We start from the raw sequence: 18,635 nt of genomic DNA on the forward strand, positions 1-18,635 counted from the left end.
AGTTGTATAATGAATGATGTGTTAGGGTTAAGCTATGTCATATTGGAAAAATACCTATTTTTTTAACCAAAGATAGTGTATGTTGTCTGTTATTTAAGGCTGGTTTCTGACTGAAAATACCCTTTTATTTCTGAATGTGAATGAACTCAAGTACTATCATTTAAATGTCAGACAGCCATAAAATGCCCAAAGGCTGAACTACCAGAAAGCACGACAGTTCAGAGGTGAAACGTCTGCAGGAAAACTTCGACAGAAACACGTCTAATATAATAGGATATTGAATATTTGTCCTTCTCCCTAAATCTTTAAACTTTAAGAGGATTAGAGCATAAATATTGACGTCCAGTTGAGCAGCTGAGTGGTTCATGGTAGCGTGAGGCCGTCTTAGTCTGGGTCAGCAAGTTTATTTTGCAGCTATACCTTCACTGTGTCTTCATATGGAGTCAAGTCTATAGTGAAGTGCTACTGTTCCTGCTCCAATCAAAGACTGAATTACACCTGGATATTATTTATACACAGTGTGATTTGAAGGATCTGTTATTGTGTCAGTTCTTCTAGCAATTCAATGCCTCAGGTGTCATTTGGCGTGCCTGCAGTGCCAAATCTTCCTAACAAAGAGCTCAATGACGGCCTTTCAGCACCGTCTGGGAAATCCGTGGCTCCCTAGTAACAGTGAATTAAAGTGAACTTTTCTTGTCGTGGCTTAAATCATCTCCCGGTGTCGCCGAGTAAGAGTCTTTAAATGTGACCTGCCGTCAGTCAACAACAACCTGACCTGTCTGCAGATTAAGAATTGGACCTGGAGAAGTTATATTCACCTATCTGGTTTGACTCTGAGCAATGTTTCATTGGCTTAAAGTAGGGCTGTCAATCGATTAAAATAGGTAATCGTGATTAATCGCAAATTAATCACACATTTTTTATCCGTTCAAAATGTACCCTAAAGGGAGATTTTGTCAAGTATTTAATACTCTTATCAACATGTGAGTGGACAAATATGCTCATATGCTTATATGCTTTATGCAATTGTATGTACATTTTTATTATTGGAAATCAATTACCAACACAAAACAATGACAGATATTGTCCAGAAACCCTCACAGGTACTGCATTTAGCATAAAACATATGCTCAAATCATAACATGGCAAACTGAAACCCAACAGGCAACAACAGCTGTCAGTGTGTCAGTGTGCTGACTTGACTATGACTTGCCCCAAACTGCATGTGATTATCATAAAGTGGGAATGTCTGTAAAGGGGAGACTCATGGGTACCCATAGAACCCATTTTCATTCACATGACTTGAGGTCAGAGGTCAAGGGACCCCTTTGAAAATCACCGTGCCAGTTTTTCCTTGCCAAAATTCAGCGTAAGTTTGGAGCGTTATTTAGCCTCCTTCACGACAAGCTAGTATGAACTTTTTTGGCACTAATGGATTTATTAGGTTTTTATTGTCTATGAAGCCAGTATCTTCACTGCAGCTTTAAAACTGAGCCGCTAAAACCTAAAAATCGCAAGTTGCGTTAATGCGGTAAAGAAATTAGTGCCGTTAAAATTAATTTGTGTTAACGCGTTATTATCATGTTAACTTTGACAGCCATAGTTTAAAGAGGACACGATTATGCTCATTTTCAGGTGCATACTTGTATATTGGGTTTCTACTAGAACATGTTTACATGCTTTAATGTTCGAAAAACTCTGTTGTGATTGGTCAACCGGACCAAACTCTTCGAACTCCGCTCCAGCTCCGCTCTAACTAGCTTTGTTTGAGGGCGTGCTAAACTATCCAATAGGAAGGTATTATGCAAATGTGTTACTTGGTGACATCACCACGTTACAGAAGAAAAGGTGGGACTTCAAACGAGGCGTTTCAGGCAGTTCAGGAGCAGTGTTTTTGTGGAGGGAGAGTAACTCCATTTGGCCTGGACTTTCAGTTTTGTAACTTTGCAGACATTTTACAGGCACAAAAAAACTATAACACACTAAAGGAAAGCACAAAAGCATAATAGAGCCTCTTTAAATATGTCTTCTAATGCTTGCTTTTGCATAAATGAGTGCTCTTACATAGGGGCCGTAGTTTATTCCGTGCTGTCAAAATAGTGATTAGCTTAATTTGCTCTGTTGCCTGACCAGTAGGTACACAATGGATTTGATTGGCTTCCTTTTATTGTAGAATATACAATAGGCATGGATAATATCAGGAATTGCAATAAAACATTTGCTTTTCTTAAAATATGATTTAACCCAATGGCAAAAAAAAAACAAGTAAATGGTGAAAGTCAATATATTTATCAAATTCTTCCTTCAAGAATAAATTTAAATGGGATGAAACAGACGTATGGTAGATTTCCTCCATGACTACATGTGAATAACTGTGTTCTTCTGTCAGAGACAATGTCACTACAGTGGCTGTCTGTCTCTCTCTCTTTTTACATATGACAACATGTGTTGGTGGTGGTGGGATACATGACCTGTGAGATGCTGAAGGGAGGGTCGTCTCATACCAAACATTCCTCTGCTTTATAAATAAATACACTTTAGACACAAGCGCTCATGTTACACCAGCTTCATACTAATTTATACTTTGTCTCTGTTTTGCAGCAAATCTGTTCAATCAAAAGTGGAAAACATCCTGGTGAGTATCCCTGACGGGTTTTTAACCTACAAATTACAATTTTAATGAAACCTTTTTATCTAACCATTAAAATATTTTAATTATTTATTTGTGGTTCTTGCACGTAGAGCTAAACACTATTGTTTCCCGACGGGTTTATTTCCTTTACGGCATCATTTAAAAAAATAAATCTGCAAAGCTGTCCGCACAATAAGAAAATGTTGGACAGAAGATATTATAACATAATACTGTTCGTTGGGTCTAACTAGTAATTGGTGAGAACATTTAAAACATGTGTTGAGAGTGCTGCTAAAAGAAAGGCCATGGGATAGGTAAAATGAAAAACTACATGTGTAACGTTTTATCCTCTTTGGAGCGAATTTCATTTTGGCCTGAAGGTGGCGCTAGTGCCAGGAACAGGAAAGGTCAAGCTCTGGGAAGAATGACCGAGCTCACAGTGTTGCAGACACTTGGCACAATAAATGTCCCATGCAATATCAGTGAGTGGAAAAATAAGCCTGATTGGTTTATCTGTCTCTTGGGGCAGATTTTGAGCGCACACCAAAGTTTGATTGACACATTTTGGACCAATCGTCTGGGAGAAATTTTGAAAAAACAGTGCGTAAACACGGTGTCTGGATTACGGTAATCCAGACGGCGCTCACATTCATGTCGGACAAAGCGCCCCGGTAGATGTGTGTATCCTTTCAAAAAGTCAAAAATATTTGCAAAAAGTAACTCAGAAATAGTCTATGAGACCTAAAGAATGTTTCCGTCATTTTACTGATGGGTAATCAGGTTTTAAAACCTGTACTTTGTGGACGTATACCTCTCCCCTCTCCCTGTCGTCTTGGCGGAAGTCCCTCCCGCTCTTTCCTGAACGTTCATAGGCGCACATTGGAAACTCGCGTTGATTTCTCCTAAACGACTGACTCTACAAACTGGAGGTTGGTCGGAGTTGAAAGAGGAGGAGACAAGGATGACACGGATATATACTGGCCATAACTTGGAAGTATTTATTTATAGAATTTGCGTGTGTCCGTAATAATCGTGATGTCTGGAATACGGTGAGTCTACGTTACGTTAATCTGACAATTATTTTCTTGATTAATTGATTAATCCTTTACTCCATGAAACATCAAAAAGTAGTGAAAAACACCCATCACAACTCCTCAGAGCCCAACGTGATTTCCTTTAGTTGCATGTTGTATCCAACCAACTGTTCAAAACCAAAAAATATTTTACTTATTATCATGTATGAGAAAAACAAGCAACTAATCCTCACATTTGAGAAGCTGGAACCAGCAAATATTGAAAAATAACTGAAACGATTAATCAATAACCAAAATAGTTGCCAATTAATTTTCTTTTGATCGACTAATCAATTACTCAACTAATCATTACAGCTCTACTGGGCTCGTTCTTGTGTACACGATGAAGGACACCAGATCCACCAGGAATCCTCTGGAGACCATGAATATGCATATGCATATCTATAACTGAATATCTATAACTGAATATCTGGCCAATCGTTGTTGAAAATCTGTGCCAGCACAGTATAATAGTACAATATAATAGTTGTATATATAGTAGTAATATAGTATAGTATAGTATAATATTTGTTTTTAGAAAATAATGTGGAGCTCCCCGGAGAGTGTGACAGTCAGTATTAAATCCTCATAGGAGCTGTAGCCTGTTGAATAATAGAGAAATAATTGTTATTTCTTCTTAACTAAAGTTATGATAAATTAATGTTTTATTATTTTATCATTTAATTTAGCCAGGGAAACAAAGACATCTTCATTGTAAAAAAATAACTGATCTGTCTTCACTCTTAAAATCATTCAGCCCTTCATTCATATCTTGAATGAGTACAAATTAAATCATACAAATTTATGAAACAAGCTTTAAAATACCCTTCCTTCACATGAAAAATAACTGTTTTAAAGCCCCCTTAGCCTGTATACAACTACCTACTCCATGAGAGGAATTTATTTAAATTTTTTCGCAACTATTTTTTACTTACATTGTCCAGCAAAACATTTTGTGAAACATAAATTAAATGTAATTAAATTAGCAGCTAACAACACAACGTTTAGCCACCACAAAAGTAATGCTACACAGCAATTAACGTTGGCCACTGCCATCGGTGAATGTCATCTTATTTACCGATGCGAAAATCAGCCTAAAAGCAACCCTCTATGCAAAAGCGAGGAGGAGCTAAGGCTAGTAGAAGTTGGCCTGGACTTTGGTTGTTCTTGTGTAATGGTCTATATATAATGTGTGATGTCATGTAGTTAATGCAGACTGGTTCATCTACCCTCATCCCTGTCATGCCATTCAAAAAAAGAAAGATAAAAATCTCATTTAACCTTGTGTGACCCTGTGGTGTCTCCTTGCCTTAGATGACAAACCCGCAGCATCTTGTGTCAGGAATTATCTACTTCATAGTGTGCAAAGCTGCACAAAATAAACAGTGCAAATTAACTACCAACTCCTAAAATGTACACTGCATATGTGTTTGCATGCTGGTAACTAGGGATGTGACGGTGAGGACATTTTCCCACCGGTTAATAAACTTGTGACAACACCGGTGTTACCAATTACACCGGACACAAGAGAAGATGGCGCTCAATATGTGCAGAGCACTTACTTTGATCTTTAACGTTGGATGGCTGTGTCTGGTCGAGCTTTCGCTGCGAGGCTGCAGGTTTCAACCCGGCGCTTCTCCGCCACGCACACCGGCTGTGACCACTCCGTCCTCCACACAGCGATTACCCCATTAACGTTATGGTTCACTTAAAGCATTGGATTTAAATCAGAAATATTGCCAAAAAGGCGCTTTTTCTTTTCACTTCGACACCAAATCCTCCGCCATCGTCTTGTCTGTCAACTCTCTCTCGTCTATGTGTGTGAAATCTGACTCCTGCTACTCTGAGCTGAGACTCCGTACGGAGCTGATGCATTCACTTTCAGATTGTAGCGTCCGTCATCCGACTATGTATTGATAATAGGGCGCTGATACGCTAAAACGAACTAAATGGGTTTTATTTCTGTAAAAAAAAAAGCAAAACGACGGGGGGAGCGGTGGGCACGTAATGTAATCAGTGTATGCCCAACCACCGTGTAACACCGGTAACACTGACTACCGTGGCAAGCCTACTGGTAACATCTTTGTTTCAAGTTAAAGGGGGGAAAGGAGTTCACTGTGTAGAGCTGATGACACAGTAACATACAGACAGTCCAAGTCAGCAGAACAGGAAGTGAGTCACACTAAAAAGACCACACGATGTCCTCTGAATGATACACAACAAGGTTTTAGCAGGATTGCATCTGAAATACAGCTCACAGTTGAAACAAATTGCCCACCGTTAGTGCCTTGATTAAAAAGGTCAGTGCTTATTATTTATGAGGATTATGTGTATTTATTTACCTTTATTTCTCGTGGCTGCTCAGTGTCTGTTACCTTCAGTCATGGGAGAGCTGTGGTTCCCAAACAACTAAGAATCAGTTAATCAGTAAAGATGGAGGAGCCAATTGAAAAGGTGAATGAGTGTGTTGGCAGTGTGTGGATGTGTGTCTGTGCGCTCACCATGCAGCAAGCTGTCTGGGGTGAAGGGTTAAAGGGTTAACAGCAGAGGATTCAAGTTCACCTCACAAACGGTCTCTGTGTGTCTGTCTGCAGCCTGGAGACTGTACATGCGTGCACATGCTTGTGTCTCAGCTGTATGAATGCAGCATGTTTATGCTTCGTATCTCTACACTGCTAGGTTTAAAGAGTAAAACTTGCTCCTCACTCCTCGCCTCACTTCTTCACTGTGGGGGTGGTGTGTTAATGATATGCAGTGTTTGGCTTACACCAAACATGGCGTTTAGTCTGATGGACAAAAAGCAAAATTTTGGACTCATCAGAGGCGTTTTCCAGCTGACTTCAGTCTCCCACGTCCCTTCTGGCCAACTACAGACGTAGGCAAAGTTGTTGGTACCCTTCCGTTAAAGAGAGAAAAACCCACAATGGTCACTGAAATAACTTGAAACTGACAAAAGTAATAATAAATAAAAATTTACTGAAAATTAACTAATGAAAATCAGATATTGTTTTTGAATTATGGTTCAACAGAATCATTTTAAAAAACAAACTAATGAAACTGTCCTGGACAAAAATGATGGTACCCTTAACTTAATATTTTGTTGCACAACCTTTTGAGGCAATCACTGCAATCAAGTGATTTCTGTAACTCTCAATGAGACTTCTGCACCTGTCGACAGGTATGTTGGCCCACTCCTCGTGAGCAAACTGCTCCAGCTGTCTCAGGTTTGAAGGGTGCCTTCTCCAGACTGCATGTTTCAGCTCCTTCCACAGATGTTCAATAGGATTTAGATCCGGGCTCATAGAAGGCCACTTCAGAATAGTCCAATGTTTAGTTCTTAGCCATTCTTGGGTGTTTTTAGCTGTGTTTTGGGTCATTATCCTGTTTGAGGACCCCATGACCTGCAACTGAGACCAAGCTTTCTGACACTGGGCAGCACATTTCGCTCCAGAATGCCTTGATAGTCTTCAGATTTCATTGTACCCTGCACAGATTCAAGACACCCTGTGCCAGATGCAGCAAAGCAGCCCCATAACATAACCGAGCCTCCTCCATGTTTCACATTAGGTACAATGTTCTTTTCTTTGTATGCTTAATTTTTGCGTCTGTGAACATAGAGCTGATGTGACTTGCCAAAAAGCTCCAGTTTTGTCTCATCTGTCCAAAGGACATTCTCCCAGAAGCTTTGTGGCTTGTCAATATGCATTTTGGAAAATTCCAGTCTCGCTTTTTTATGATTTGGTGTCCACCTGGGTCGTCTTCCATTAAGTCCACTTTGGCTCAAACAGTGACGGATGGTGCGATCTGACACTGATGTACCTTGACCTTGGAGTTCACCTCTAATCTCTTTGGAAGTTGTTCTGGGCTCTTTGGTTACCATTCGTATTATCCGTCTCTTCGATTTGTCATCAATTTTCCTCTTGCGGCCACGTCCAGGGAGGTTGGCTACAGTCCCATGGACCTTAAACTTCTGAATAATATGAGCATCTGTAGTCACAGGAACATCAAGCTGCTTGGAGATGGTCCTATAGCCTTTACCTTTAACATGAAGGTCTATAATGTTCTTTCTGATCTCCTGAGACAACTCTCTCCTTAGCTTTCTGTGGTCCATGTTCAGTGTGGTACACACCATGATACCAAACAGCACAGTGACTACTTTTCACCCTTTAAATAGGCAGACTGACTGATTACAAGTTTGAAGATACCTGTGATGCTATTTACAGGACACACCTTAGTTTAACATGTCCCTATGGTCACATTATTTTACATCTTTTCTAGGGGTACCATCATTTTTGTCCTGGCCAGTTTCATTAGTTTGTTTTTTTAAATGATTCTGTTGAACCATAATTCAAAAACAATGTCTGATTTTCATTAGTTCATTTTCAGTAAATTTTTATTTATTATTACTTTTGTCAGTTTCAAGTTATTTCAGTGACCATTGTGGGGTTTTCTCTCTTTAACGGAAGGGTACCAACAACTTTGCCTACGTCTGTATAGCTGAGATGACGTGAGGTTTTTCTTAAGAGTGCTTTTTGCCTCTTTCCCATAAAACACGACTGGTGAAGCACCCGTCCAGCATCATCTCTCCAGTCTCATCCAGAGGTCTCTTGGTGGCCTCCCTCGCTTGTCTCCTTCGTGCTCGCTCAGTTTTTGAGCTTTTAGAGCTGAGTTTCAGCTGTGCCATACTCTTTCCGTTTCTTATTGATTGATTTAAAAGAGTACTCCGCTGATTTCGCATTGCACTCATATAACATTGTTGAAGATTAACAGGTTGTTGTTGTTTTTAAAGTATCAAAATCGATGCATTGACATTGTGTTTTTGAATACATGCATTCTTCTTTTTTGTCAAAACCTGGTGCCTACATTACCCACAATGCAACACATTCTAGACACAACCAGAATCAGGTGTGTTATGCAGGTGTGTTTTGGTGGTCAAAGGTCAAGGTCACTGACCTCACAAAACATGTTTTGGTAACACTTCATTTTACAGGTCTACAAATTTCATGGTATTTAGGTGATAATTAGCAAGTAAACTATTTGCAATTTCTTTGGAATTACTGCCAAATTACCCCAATATTTACCTCAAAAATTACTTTATCATAAACATGATTTAATAATTGTATTCCGCAATTTCCCAATAGCTGATAATTTATTAAATACATTTAATAATATAATAATACATTTAATTTATTAGCAAATAACTTCTTGAAATTTCTTAAAAAGCTCCCTGAATCATCATATTAGCTACCAGGTTACATTTGTGTAGACAATAAGTCACACAATGGTGAGAATTGTGCCTAATAGAAGTGTCTTCTATTAGTTTTGGTTTTCCACCTCCGATGAATGTTTATAATAAAGTCATTTTCTATATATTTTGAGGTAATTTGGCAGTAATTCCAAAGAAATTGCAAATAGTTTACTTGCTAATTATCACCTAATTACCATGAGATTTGTGGACCTGTAAAATGAAGTGTTACCCATGTTTTTGGCCGTAACTCAAGAAGTCATATGCTGATTACGACAATTTCAGACACATGGAACATCTAACAGGATAAAATGATGAAGTGATGACATTTAGGACAGACATGGATGAAAACTGCAACTTGACTTGTTGGCTGAGGCAAACAACCGTGAGACGGTAGTTCTAGTTGTTTTTCAAACTTGTAGTCTTCAGCCCCAACTGACGCTGCCTTAAGGTGTCAGTTTATCAGATTTCACACTGCTCCCTCTGTAACCGCAAAAGGCTGCATACAAATTTTTTCACACATGAAGTTGCCACAATACTGACTCACCAAAAGTTAGACTTCCAGATACAGTATGTATCGTAATACTTGTGCAAACAAATATTTTATCTTTGGAATTAATTTAAATCACTTTGTAGAGATCTTTTTCACTTCAACATTAAAGAATTGATCAGTTTAAAATTAAATCAGTGTTGTAAAACAATGACATGAATACTTTTAAGTGGGATGAATATTTTTTTATCATGGGCTATTTGTTACTGAATTCCCTCCTACAGGGTTCGAGTATTGCTTGGTGTTCAACACAGTTCAACACGGTCGTCTGCTGCCAAATAAACCAGCAGAATTTAAACGGCTCCTTCTTAACGCTATCCGGTTTCTTTTTTCCCTTTGAAGAACGTAGTTAGAGGTGTTGAAAACTGTTTGTAGCTGCGGGCCGTGCCGAGGATGTTTAGTTAGCACACATCTTAGATACCGAGGCTAACAGGACACCCGTCAGATGCTTTCATAAGGCTGATAATTAATTTTAGTTTGTGGGGGGGAAGGCTGATCTGCAGAGCAGCATCCAAGACCAACAACAAAAGATGAAAATGGTTCCTCTGCTCTCCTGATTTCGAAAGATGTTTTTCAATTTATTCACTCAAGCCGGTCATATTTACAGTAGAATACATATAATAATAATAATAATAATAATAGAGTTCGGCTTTGATTGAATAAGGGGGTGATTTCCTCTTAGTCGATTAGTCAACTAATCGGTCGTTTTTGTCTTTGTCGACTAAGATTTCTTTAGTCGATTAGTTGTTTTATGCTTTATTTCACGTTGAATGACTTATTATTATTATTATTATGTCTGGTAAACACGAGATTTAAAGTGGTGCTTTTGTGTGATTCTTTATGGAGAAACTCAGTTTTACAGATCTGTCGATTAAATCAACTAATCGATTAGTCGACAATATCATACAAGTGTTAGTCGACTAATAATGTCTTTGGTCGATGACAGCCCTAGATTAAATGTTTAATCCAGTGGAGCACCTTGTTGCTTCAAATGTAAGTTCATTGTGTTGGACAAGCCTGTGTATGTTTGTTACTACTGTTACATTTTTATTGGGAATAGGCCATAATCATAGTTTACTCTTTTACTGTAACGAAGGCAGGTTCACTGTTGAGCTGTGTCACTGAAAACAAATAATTTAACATGACTCAGCTAAATGTTAACGTCAGCATGCTACCATGTTCACAGTGACAACGTTAACGTGCGGGCGTTTAGCAGGTGTCAAGTTTCATCATGTGCACCATCTTATTTGGGTGTGTTGGCATGCTAACATTTGCACTGAACAACACAAAGTACAGCTGAGGAAACGTCAGGAGATCGTCACAGTTATTGCTGTTCATGTTGAGGTTATGATGATCGTGTGTACCAGATTTCATAGCAATCCATCCAATAGTTGAGACTGTTTAACTCAAATGTGAACCTGCTGGTGGCGCTAGAGGAAAAGTCAGAGAATCACCAAAATCATTCAGATTCAACCTCTAGGGACCAAATCTCTTGCCCATCCGTCAAATTATGGTGGAGATATTTCAGTCTGGACCAAAGTGATGGACCGTCCGACCATCTGCTCTGCAGGTCTAACAGGACTACCTCTACTTTTAATTAGGGCTCCAAGTAGCAATTATTGTCATTGTCAATTAATCTGTCGATAATTTTCTCGATTAATCGATTAGTTGTTTGGTCTATAAAATGTCACAAAATGGTGAAAAATGCCGATCAGTGTTTCCCAAAGCCCAAGATGACGTCCTCAAATGTCTTGTTTTATCCACAACTCAGAGATATTCAGTTTACTGTCATAGAGGAGTAAAGAAACCAGAAAATATTCACATTTAAGAAGCTGGAATCAGAGAATTTAGACTTTTGTTTTCTTAAAAAATGATTCAATCTGATAAATCAATTATCAAAATAGTTGGCGAATAATTTGATAGTTGAGAACTAATCGATTAATCGTTGCAGCTCTACTTTTAAATCCAAGGCAGTAAGCTGCTTTGTGCTGTTGAATAGGAAGGCCAAATATTAAAGCTTTTTTTTTTTTTTGTCCCCTTTTTATTTCTACAGCAAGATGTGGAGAAGTTCTCAGACATTGAAAAACTCTACCTCTACCTGAAGTTGCCTTCTGGTCCAAACAACAGCATTGATAAAAGGTAAGAACACACCTGCTTTCTCATAGTGTTTATAGAAATATGAACATTTGAGGAATTATTTATGAGACAGGAAACAATTAATCATATACATTTCTGTTTAACTTTATCATGTGAATGATATGTAAGGACTGGCTTGCTGTACATTATCCTGCTTTTTACAAGCGGGGAATATGGAATATTAGTTATATTATATTAATATAATTAATATGAATTATATTATTATTATTATTATAAGGAATATGCATTTGATTTGTGTATTTTTTTGTATTTTATTTGGAAGTTATGATTTTGTAGACTTTTTTTTTTTTATATATATATATATATATTAATATTATTTTGCATATACGAGTTATTTAATTTGTTGACCAAAATGTGACAATATTCATGTAAAAACATCAATAACAGACCGTAAAACGCCGTAATTGACCAATCAGAATCGAGAAACAAAGCCATGTAATAAAGAATGGTAAAATAATCATGACACACACACACACACACACACACACACACACACACACACACACAGGGCTTGGGTGAGGATGATTTCTCAGGACTCACTGAGGTTACAGTGACTTGAATGAGCCATGTGCTGTTCTTTAGCTTTGTCATTGTATCTGTTGTCCCTTATACGTATCTTTAGTCCTTTTTCTGTTTGTAACATGTACTATTTTTAATTGCCCATGTCTGTTCTTGTCATTTTATCATTTTTGTAACATTGTAATGACGTGCTATCTCGGCCAGGTCTCCCTTGAAAAAGAGATTTTAATCTCAAGAGACTTCCTGGTTAAATAAAGGTTAAATAAAAAAAAAGATAATAATAAAAAAACATTATAAATCATACAATGATCCACATCTTTCCTCAGTGACCAGAGCGCCCTGTCATCAAGCCGCACACAGCAGATGCACGCGTTCAACTGGATCCGCCATCACTTAGAGGAATACCCAGAGACGTCTCTGCCCAAACAGGAGGTCTATGACGAATACAAGTAGGTGCAAACAGACAGAGTGGAGTCAAAAGCAGAGACTTTACTGTTACTTTCTTCTTAAACACATACAAATATATAAATCTGATATTTTGACTTATCTATAGACTTCACTATGTATTTGAATATGTATCATTGGTGTTCACCTCTTGAATAGATAACAGCTACTAATGTTCTTTCTCCTCTAAATTACTGGCGGCTGAAGCGACAGTATAAATAGACGCAGCCGGCATGGGAATCACAGAGAGCAGCATGTGTTGGTAATATTAGAATGGAAAGTCTGAGACAGCCATTGAAATGCTCTGACAGTGTTATGTAACTGTCTTTTTAACTCGACTAGATCAGAAATACTGTGCCCTCCAGAAATATTGGCGCCTTTAGGACAGACAGGTGAAAAGGCTTTAAAGAGACGCTATGTGCTTCACTTCAACACATTTAAAAACATTCTGTTTTCTACAAAGAAACAATCACATGTGGCTCTATTTTTTTCAAACGTAACTGCAACGTATACTGAAGTTAGCTTTTGGGTTAAGATCCATGAAAGAGACATTTGAAGATGACCCCCTTTATGTTAGACGGGAACGATGCAGAATCCACCACTGTACAAGAATCAGTCAGATAGACGTCACTTAGAGTTTAGTTTTCATTTTACATATTATACCGGTCGTAAACCTGTATTAATGATGATGATTTGTTTGGCCACTTGGGCACAGCCCAACAAGTTGTAAACACAGCCTTGACATTATCCTCTTGTAAAGGTCATATAGCAAATGTTTTAGCAAACACTTTCCATCCAGACGTTGTGGAGCAACATGAGCATTTATTTGCTGTCGTGTTTCTGGTCACTAGGGCTGTCCTCGACCAAAGAAATTCTTATTCGACTAACACTCATAGGATTTTGTTGACTAATATATTCATTGATTTAATCAACAGATCTGTAAAACTGAGTTTCTCCACAAAGAATCACACAAAAGCACCACTTTAAATCTGGTGTTTACCAGACATGTGCTCAGAAGTTTCTTAGAAAGAAGTCATTCAACATGAAAAAAATATTAAAAAAATTCCTGGTCGACTAAGACCAAAACGACCGATTAGTCACCTAACCGACTAAAAGGGGGGAAGCCCTAACGGTCACCTGATTAATATAATTATTCACTCTCCTATTAGTGCTGTTTTTGGTCTCCACCAGCTCCTTAGAAAAATGTCTGACTTTTTTAGCTGCTAAATGCTCCACTATGTTCACCAGCTAGTCTCTAACTTTGCTGTTTGGTGCAGAGCAGGTAGCATGCAGTGGGTGGGCTGAGGGGGAACTGCAGGGTCAGGTGGTAATTGTTTGATCGACATTATATAAGTCATTTTATCCATAGTTGAAATAAAAATCTTTATTAGAGCAGCTTTAATAGAGCGCTGCAGGTTTGACATTTTTTTGTAGGCCAACCCAGAAGTTAGCATCGCCCTGGTTCCCTCGACAGCCAATGGGATTTTTCCACTGGGTTTTGGATTATTGCAGGAAATAAGCTCTGTGGTAAACATATGCACGTTTTGTTCAGCAAGATAATCTTCACAAATGAACACCACCTCTTGTGATTTTTAAAGCGTAAATGCAATCACCAGAAGTAAAAAGCTAACATTAGGCTATAAACGAACTACACCACGGTCGCATGAATTCACGTCACCACCGATGAGCTAAAGGCGAGGCGGATTATTGTTGACGTGATTTTGATTCAAGATTCAAGGCAAATGTTGTGCATGTTGTCCAATCAGTGTTGATGGTAAATGTAGTCAATTGAAGCAATACATTCCTCAGTGCGTGCTATACTGACACAGAGTTTGCAGCTGCTAAATCAGTTGTTCTTCCTGCATCCAGCGGCGTCGTTTGATGTGACGTAGTTGGAGGCAAAGAAGAACTACAGGCTATTTCGGCTTGGATTTCTAGTCTCCACCTCTGGATAACCGTGGGGCGCGCATGTGCTCCTGATGTCACTCGAAAACAGTTGTTCTCCTTGCTTGTATTGCAAACTAGCTACATTTGGCATCGCAAAATATTGTTTTGGACGAGAATACATTTTACAGTGTTTTGTCTGACTCGGATATTCAGCTGTATTTATTCGAGCATTAGCCGTGCAAGAGGATATGGCCAGCGGGGACCCTGGGCGTTAGAAGCTTGCACACAATGCATCCTGGTACATGTAGGCTCTGCCTGCACAGCTCCACGAGCAGGAGAATTTTCTCAGTCAAGACAGCACGCTCTGAGGAATTTATTGCTTCAATGGACTACATTTAACATCAACCTGATTGGACATCCACCTAAAAGATGGCCTTTAATTACATTTATTCTGTCTGTCCTGTCTTTCAGGAGCTTCTGTGACAATCTGAACTACCACCCTCTGAGTGCCGCAGACTTTGGAAAAATGATGAAGAATGTCTTCCCGAACATGAAGGCGCGTCGACTTGGCATGAGAGGAAAATCAAAATATCCTTTGCTGGAATGGATTGTAACAGTCTGGCCTCTGTCTCTGGTCACGGACCATCTGCTGTTGCAGTTCATAAGCTCTCTAAATATAGATGTGAAATGAAATAAAGTCCCCCTCTGCCTCGGAAGCAGAAGCAGAATACGCGCCCCCTCGGGGGAGTCACCGTGATCTTGACCTTCATGACGCAGAGATCAGAAGTCATTCATTTTATGGGTTATGATACGGAAAAACTTTAGCCTGTTTATGGGACTAATATTAGCAAACTGCTAGTGTCTAAATAACCAAGGACTTGTTTTCATTTATACTTTATTTCCACTATAAGCACTAATTATAATAAACTGTAAAAGAACTGGTCCAATATCAACATATTAAACACATTTCAAATGAAAGTAGTTTTACTGCAGCAAAGTGGTTAAAGGTGCTCAATGCGATATTCAGAGCATTAATACAGCAGAAAAACAACTATTTACTATGTAAAGATATAGAGGAGTATGTCTACCTGAGCAGAGAATGAAGTCTCTCCTTCTGTGTGTGTTGTAATCCGAGTTTCTCTGTGCTTTGGTTACATAGCCGGGCCAGCAGCACCTGCTTTTTATTGCATGTTAGTGCATGTGAGCGTTGCCCACTGACCAGCTCACGGGCGCCGTTCTGTACTGCTCTCATAGGGCCATCAGAGCCGGTAACGCCGTCTTTACCGACGGTGACGTCGCGGAAGCGTAGCATCTCCGGTTCCCCCTCAGGTTAACACTCGCCGTTGTTTGCACTGTTTAGCGCTGTTAGCACCGTTAGCCGTTAGCCACAGCTCACCGTGGCTATGTTGAGAGCCGCTGAGAGGCAATCGAAATGCTCCCAGTCCTGTATTTAGCACCTTTAAACACTTGAATATTCAATTTCAAGTTAAATTCTTATTATTCTAATTTTCAGATTTCCATTGTTCTGTCCAGCCGGCCCTAGATAAAAAATTATAATAATAATTTCTAAAATCTTAATTATACATTGATCTGACAAATGAAAATTTAATTCAATTTTCAAATATTGATTTTTTTTTTTTACATGGTATATTGAACTGAGCCGTTTCATGGGCCGTGCACTATCCATATTTTATGGTATGTTGGCAGCAAATGTTTATTTTCTGGAATCACATGTTTTTGATCTTAACACCAGCTCACATATTGCTATAGTGGACTGAGGAAGAGGCCCTTTGTTCACATGCCATCTTTACCCACCCTGGATCTCCATAAAACAGGGGACGGGGTAAGCACATTTACATCTTCCTTATTAACACTTCAGAATAATCTTAAATATCTTTAATCTCTAATATAAATAAAACCATGTACCTTTTGTACGTAGTTCCAGTGTGATGTCTTGGAGTCAGCGGGCCAGCTGAGCAGCATAAAGGAGGACGTGCGGTTTGCAGCCTGTGATCTGGTGTGCGAGTGGGCCCAAAAGGTGTTGAAACGCCAGTTTGATGTCGTGGAAGACTTGGCTCGCTTCCTCATCGACAGCCATTACATCAGCAACAAGTCTCTGGCAGCTCTCACCATTATGACCGGCACAGCAACAGGTCAGACACTCTCAGTCGGTTTCGTGCCACCTCTGTAAAAACAGTCCAACAGTGGCATCTGGAGGCAGCTGCCTGTTACTGCTCTTTAACTCCAGGCTGCTTGTTTGTTTCATGAGGACAGCTGTATTTTTCAAGTACCTGAAACTTTTACAACTTTATTAGAGATCTCTGGTCAAACACAATATTAATCTTTTAAAACCTACACTTACTGTATGTCACAGATTTTACAAACAAAATGCTTTTGCACCTAACTCAGACTATTTGACTGAATATACATACATGAATGTTCCTATTTGATTTTGTAGCTGGTTGTGTTATTGCAATTATTAGTTCTCATGTGTTTGCGCTTGTTTGGTTCACTTTTTGCCTTCATTTTGTTTATCTTGTATGTAATAATATGAATCAGTTATTGATATTAACAAGTGTTTGTTGTTATTAACTTGGTTTTGTTGTATTAAGATCAGCTGGGCTTTTAATCTAAAACCCCAAAATTTGAATCTATTTTGTATTTTATTTTACTTTTGGACCTTGCATTCATTATTGTATTAATGTTTCATTTGAAAAAAAATTATGTGTGGACCCCTGGAAGTTTAGAAACTGGGAATCCAATAAAATATACAATAAGTTAAAGGTAGGGTCGGTGATCTTGAGAAACCAGCAAGAGTACACTAGATTTTTAAAAATGATTCAACCGAAAGACCCAGCCCAGCGTTGTCAAGTCTTTTCCAATGAAAGTAGTTTGCAGCACTAGCTCCAAAAGTCCCTCAATCTAGATAGAAAGTCGTAAGTCAGCAACACTGACGTCCGTCCCTTCAGGCCTGTCTAATGAAGTGCAATGATCAAACCTTTTGTCTTATATATAACGATGATGAGGTTATTAGTTTTTACTAATCACAGTAGCATGCTGCATATCTGAATCCTCCTGTTTCCTTTCGTTAGATGTCAAGCCTCCACAGACGGTCTCAGCGTTCGTCCCCACCGCCGAGGCTCACTCCTTCCAGCCTCATGCGGCGACGCTGTCCTCGCCGTCTGTCGATGCAAAGCAGCAGCTCCAGAGGAAGATCCAGAGGAAGCAACAGGAACAGAAGCTGCAATCTCCTTTACCTGGAGAGGGACAAACCAAGAGGACAGATGACAGTGTGCCTTGTGCCAGCCCAACGCCTCCGTCACCTCAGACAACCATCGGCATCGTGGTCGCTGCGGTCCCGAGCCCCATCACGGTGAGAAAGCAGCGCTCTCAATAGAGATTACACTGTTGTGTGTAATTTTTTCCCATCTATTGTATTCACCTTAGAGAAAATAGAAATGTAGATTCACTGAAATTATTAAATCCATCCATCTGGCTAAAGCCGATCCCAGCTGACATTGGGCGAAGGCAGGGCTGACACATAGAGACAGACAACCATTCACGCTCACATTCACACCTATGGGACATTTAGAGTCAACAATGATTCATAAGCCTGAATACTAAATAGGTTTCAGTTTCACATTTTTATTTATGGCAACAAAACTGTGTAACAGGAAACAGTACTCTCCTTGTTGGTAATGAGAGTTGAGTTATAAGAACTCTGAATATTTTCGATGCAAACCTTGTTATCAGAGGTGTAAATCACCAGTTTCATCACAATACAATGCGATATTGATTCTTTGGGCAACGATTCGATATTTTCGACAAAGTCTGTCACAATACGATTTTGATTCAATTCAATTCCGAGGCCTGCGATCGATATGAAATGATATCATATGACCATTTAACACAATCAGTTACATTTATATCAACTCAAAAAGCAAGTGAAATATGATTGACAATTTTATCACTGGGCTGTCTAGCAAGGAGGTGTGCTTGGACAGAAATGGTGACACAGACGTGCCATGGGAATTTCAAAATAAAGGCGTATCTTAAAGATGATGATATTTATTGACATTTTCACTATTGCATCGATGATATTGGATCATTGATCATTGAATCGATATA

At 39.0% G+C, this 18,635-nt stretch overlaps 1 protein-coding gene across 1 annotated transcript in view; it reads left to right on the forward strand.

The window, feature by feature from the left end:
• LOC141757702 (DNA-binding protein RFX7-like) overlaps positions 1-18,635 on the forward strand; it is a 28,996-nt gene that overhangs the window by 3,454 nt on the left and 6,907 nt on the right. Inside the window, exons 2-8 of the mRNA XM_074618416.1 lie at positions 2,602-2,635; positions 11,554-11,639; positions 12,503-12,625; positions 14,979-15,095; positions 16,266-16,350; positions 16,447-16,660; positions 17,600-17,880. Of these exons, the coding sequence (XP_074474517.1) occupies positions 2,602-2,635; positions 11,554-11,639; positions 12,503-12,625; positions 14,979-15,095; positions 16,266-16,350; positions 16,447-16,660; positions 17,600-17,880 (940 nt within the window). The remainder of the gene's footprint in view (positions 1-2,601; positions 2,636-11,553; positions 11,640-12,502; positions 12,626-14,978; positions 15,096-16,265; positions 16,351-16,446; positions 16,661-17,599; positions 17,881-18,635) is intronic.

Source organism: Sebastes fasciatus, chromosome 2 (genome assembly GCF_043250625.1).
Source record: "Sebastes fasciatus isolate fSebFas1 chromosome 2, fSebFas1.pri, whole genome shotgun sequence".
In the NCBI taxonomy this organism is placed as follows: domain Eukaryota; kingdom Metazoa; phylum Chordata; class Actinopteri; order Perciformes; family Sebastidae; genus Sebastes; species Sebastes fasciatus.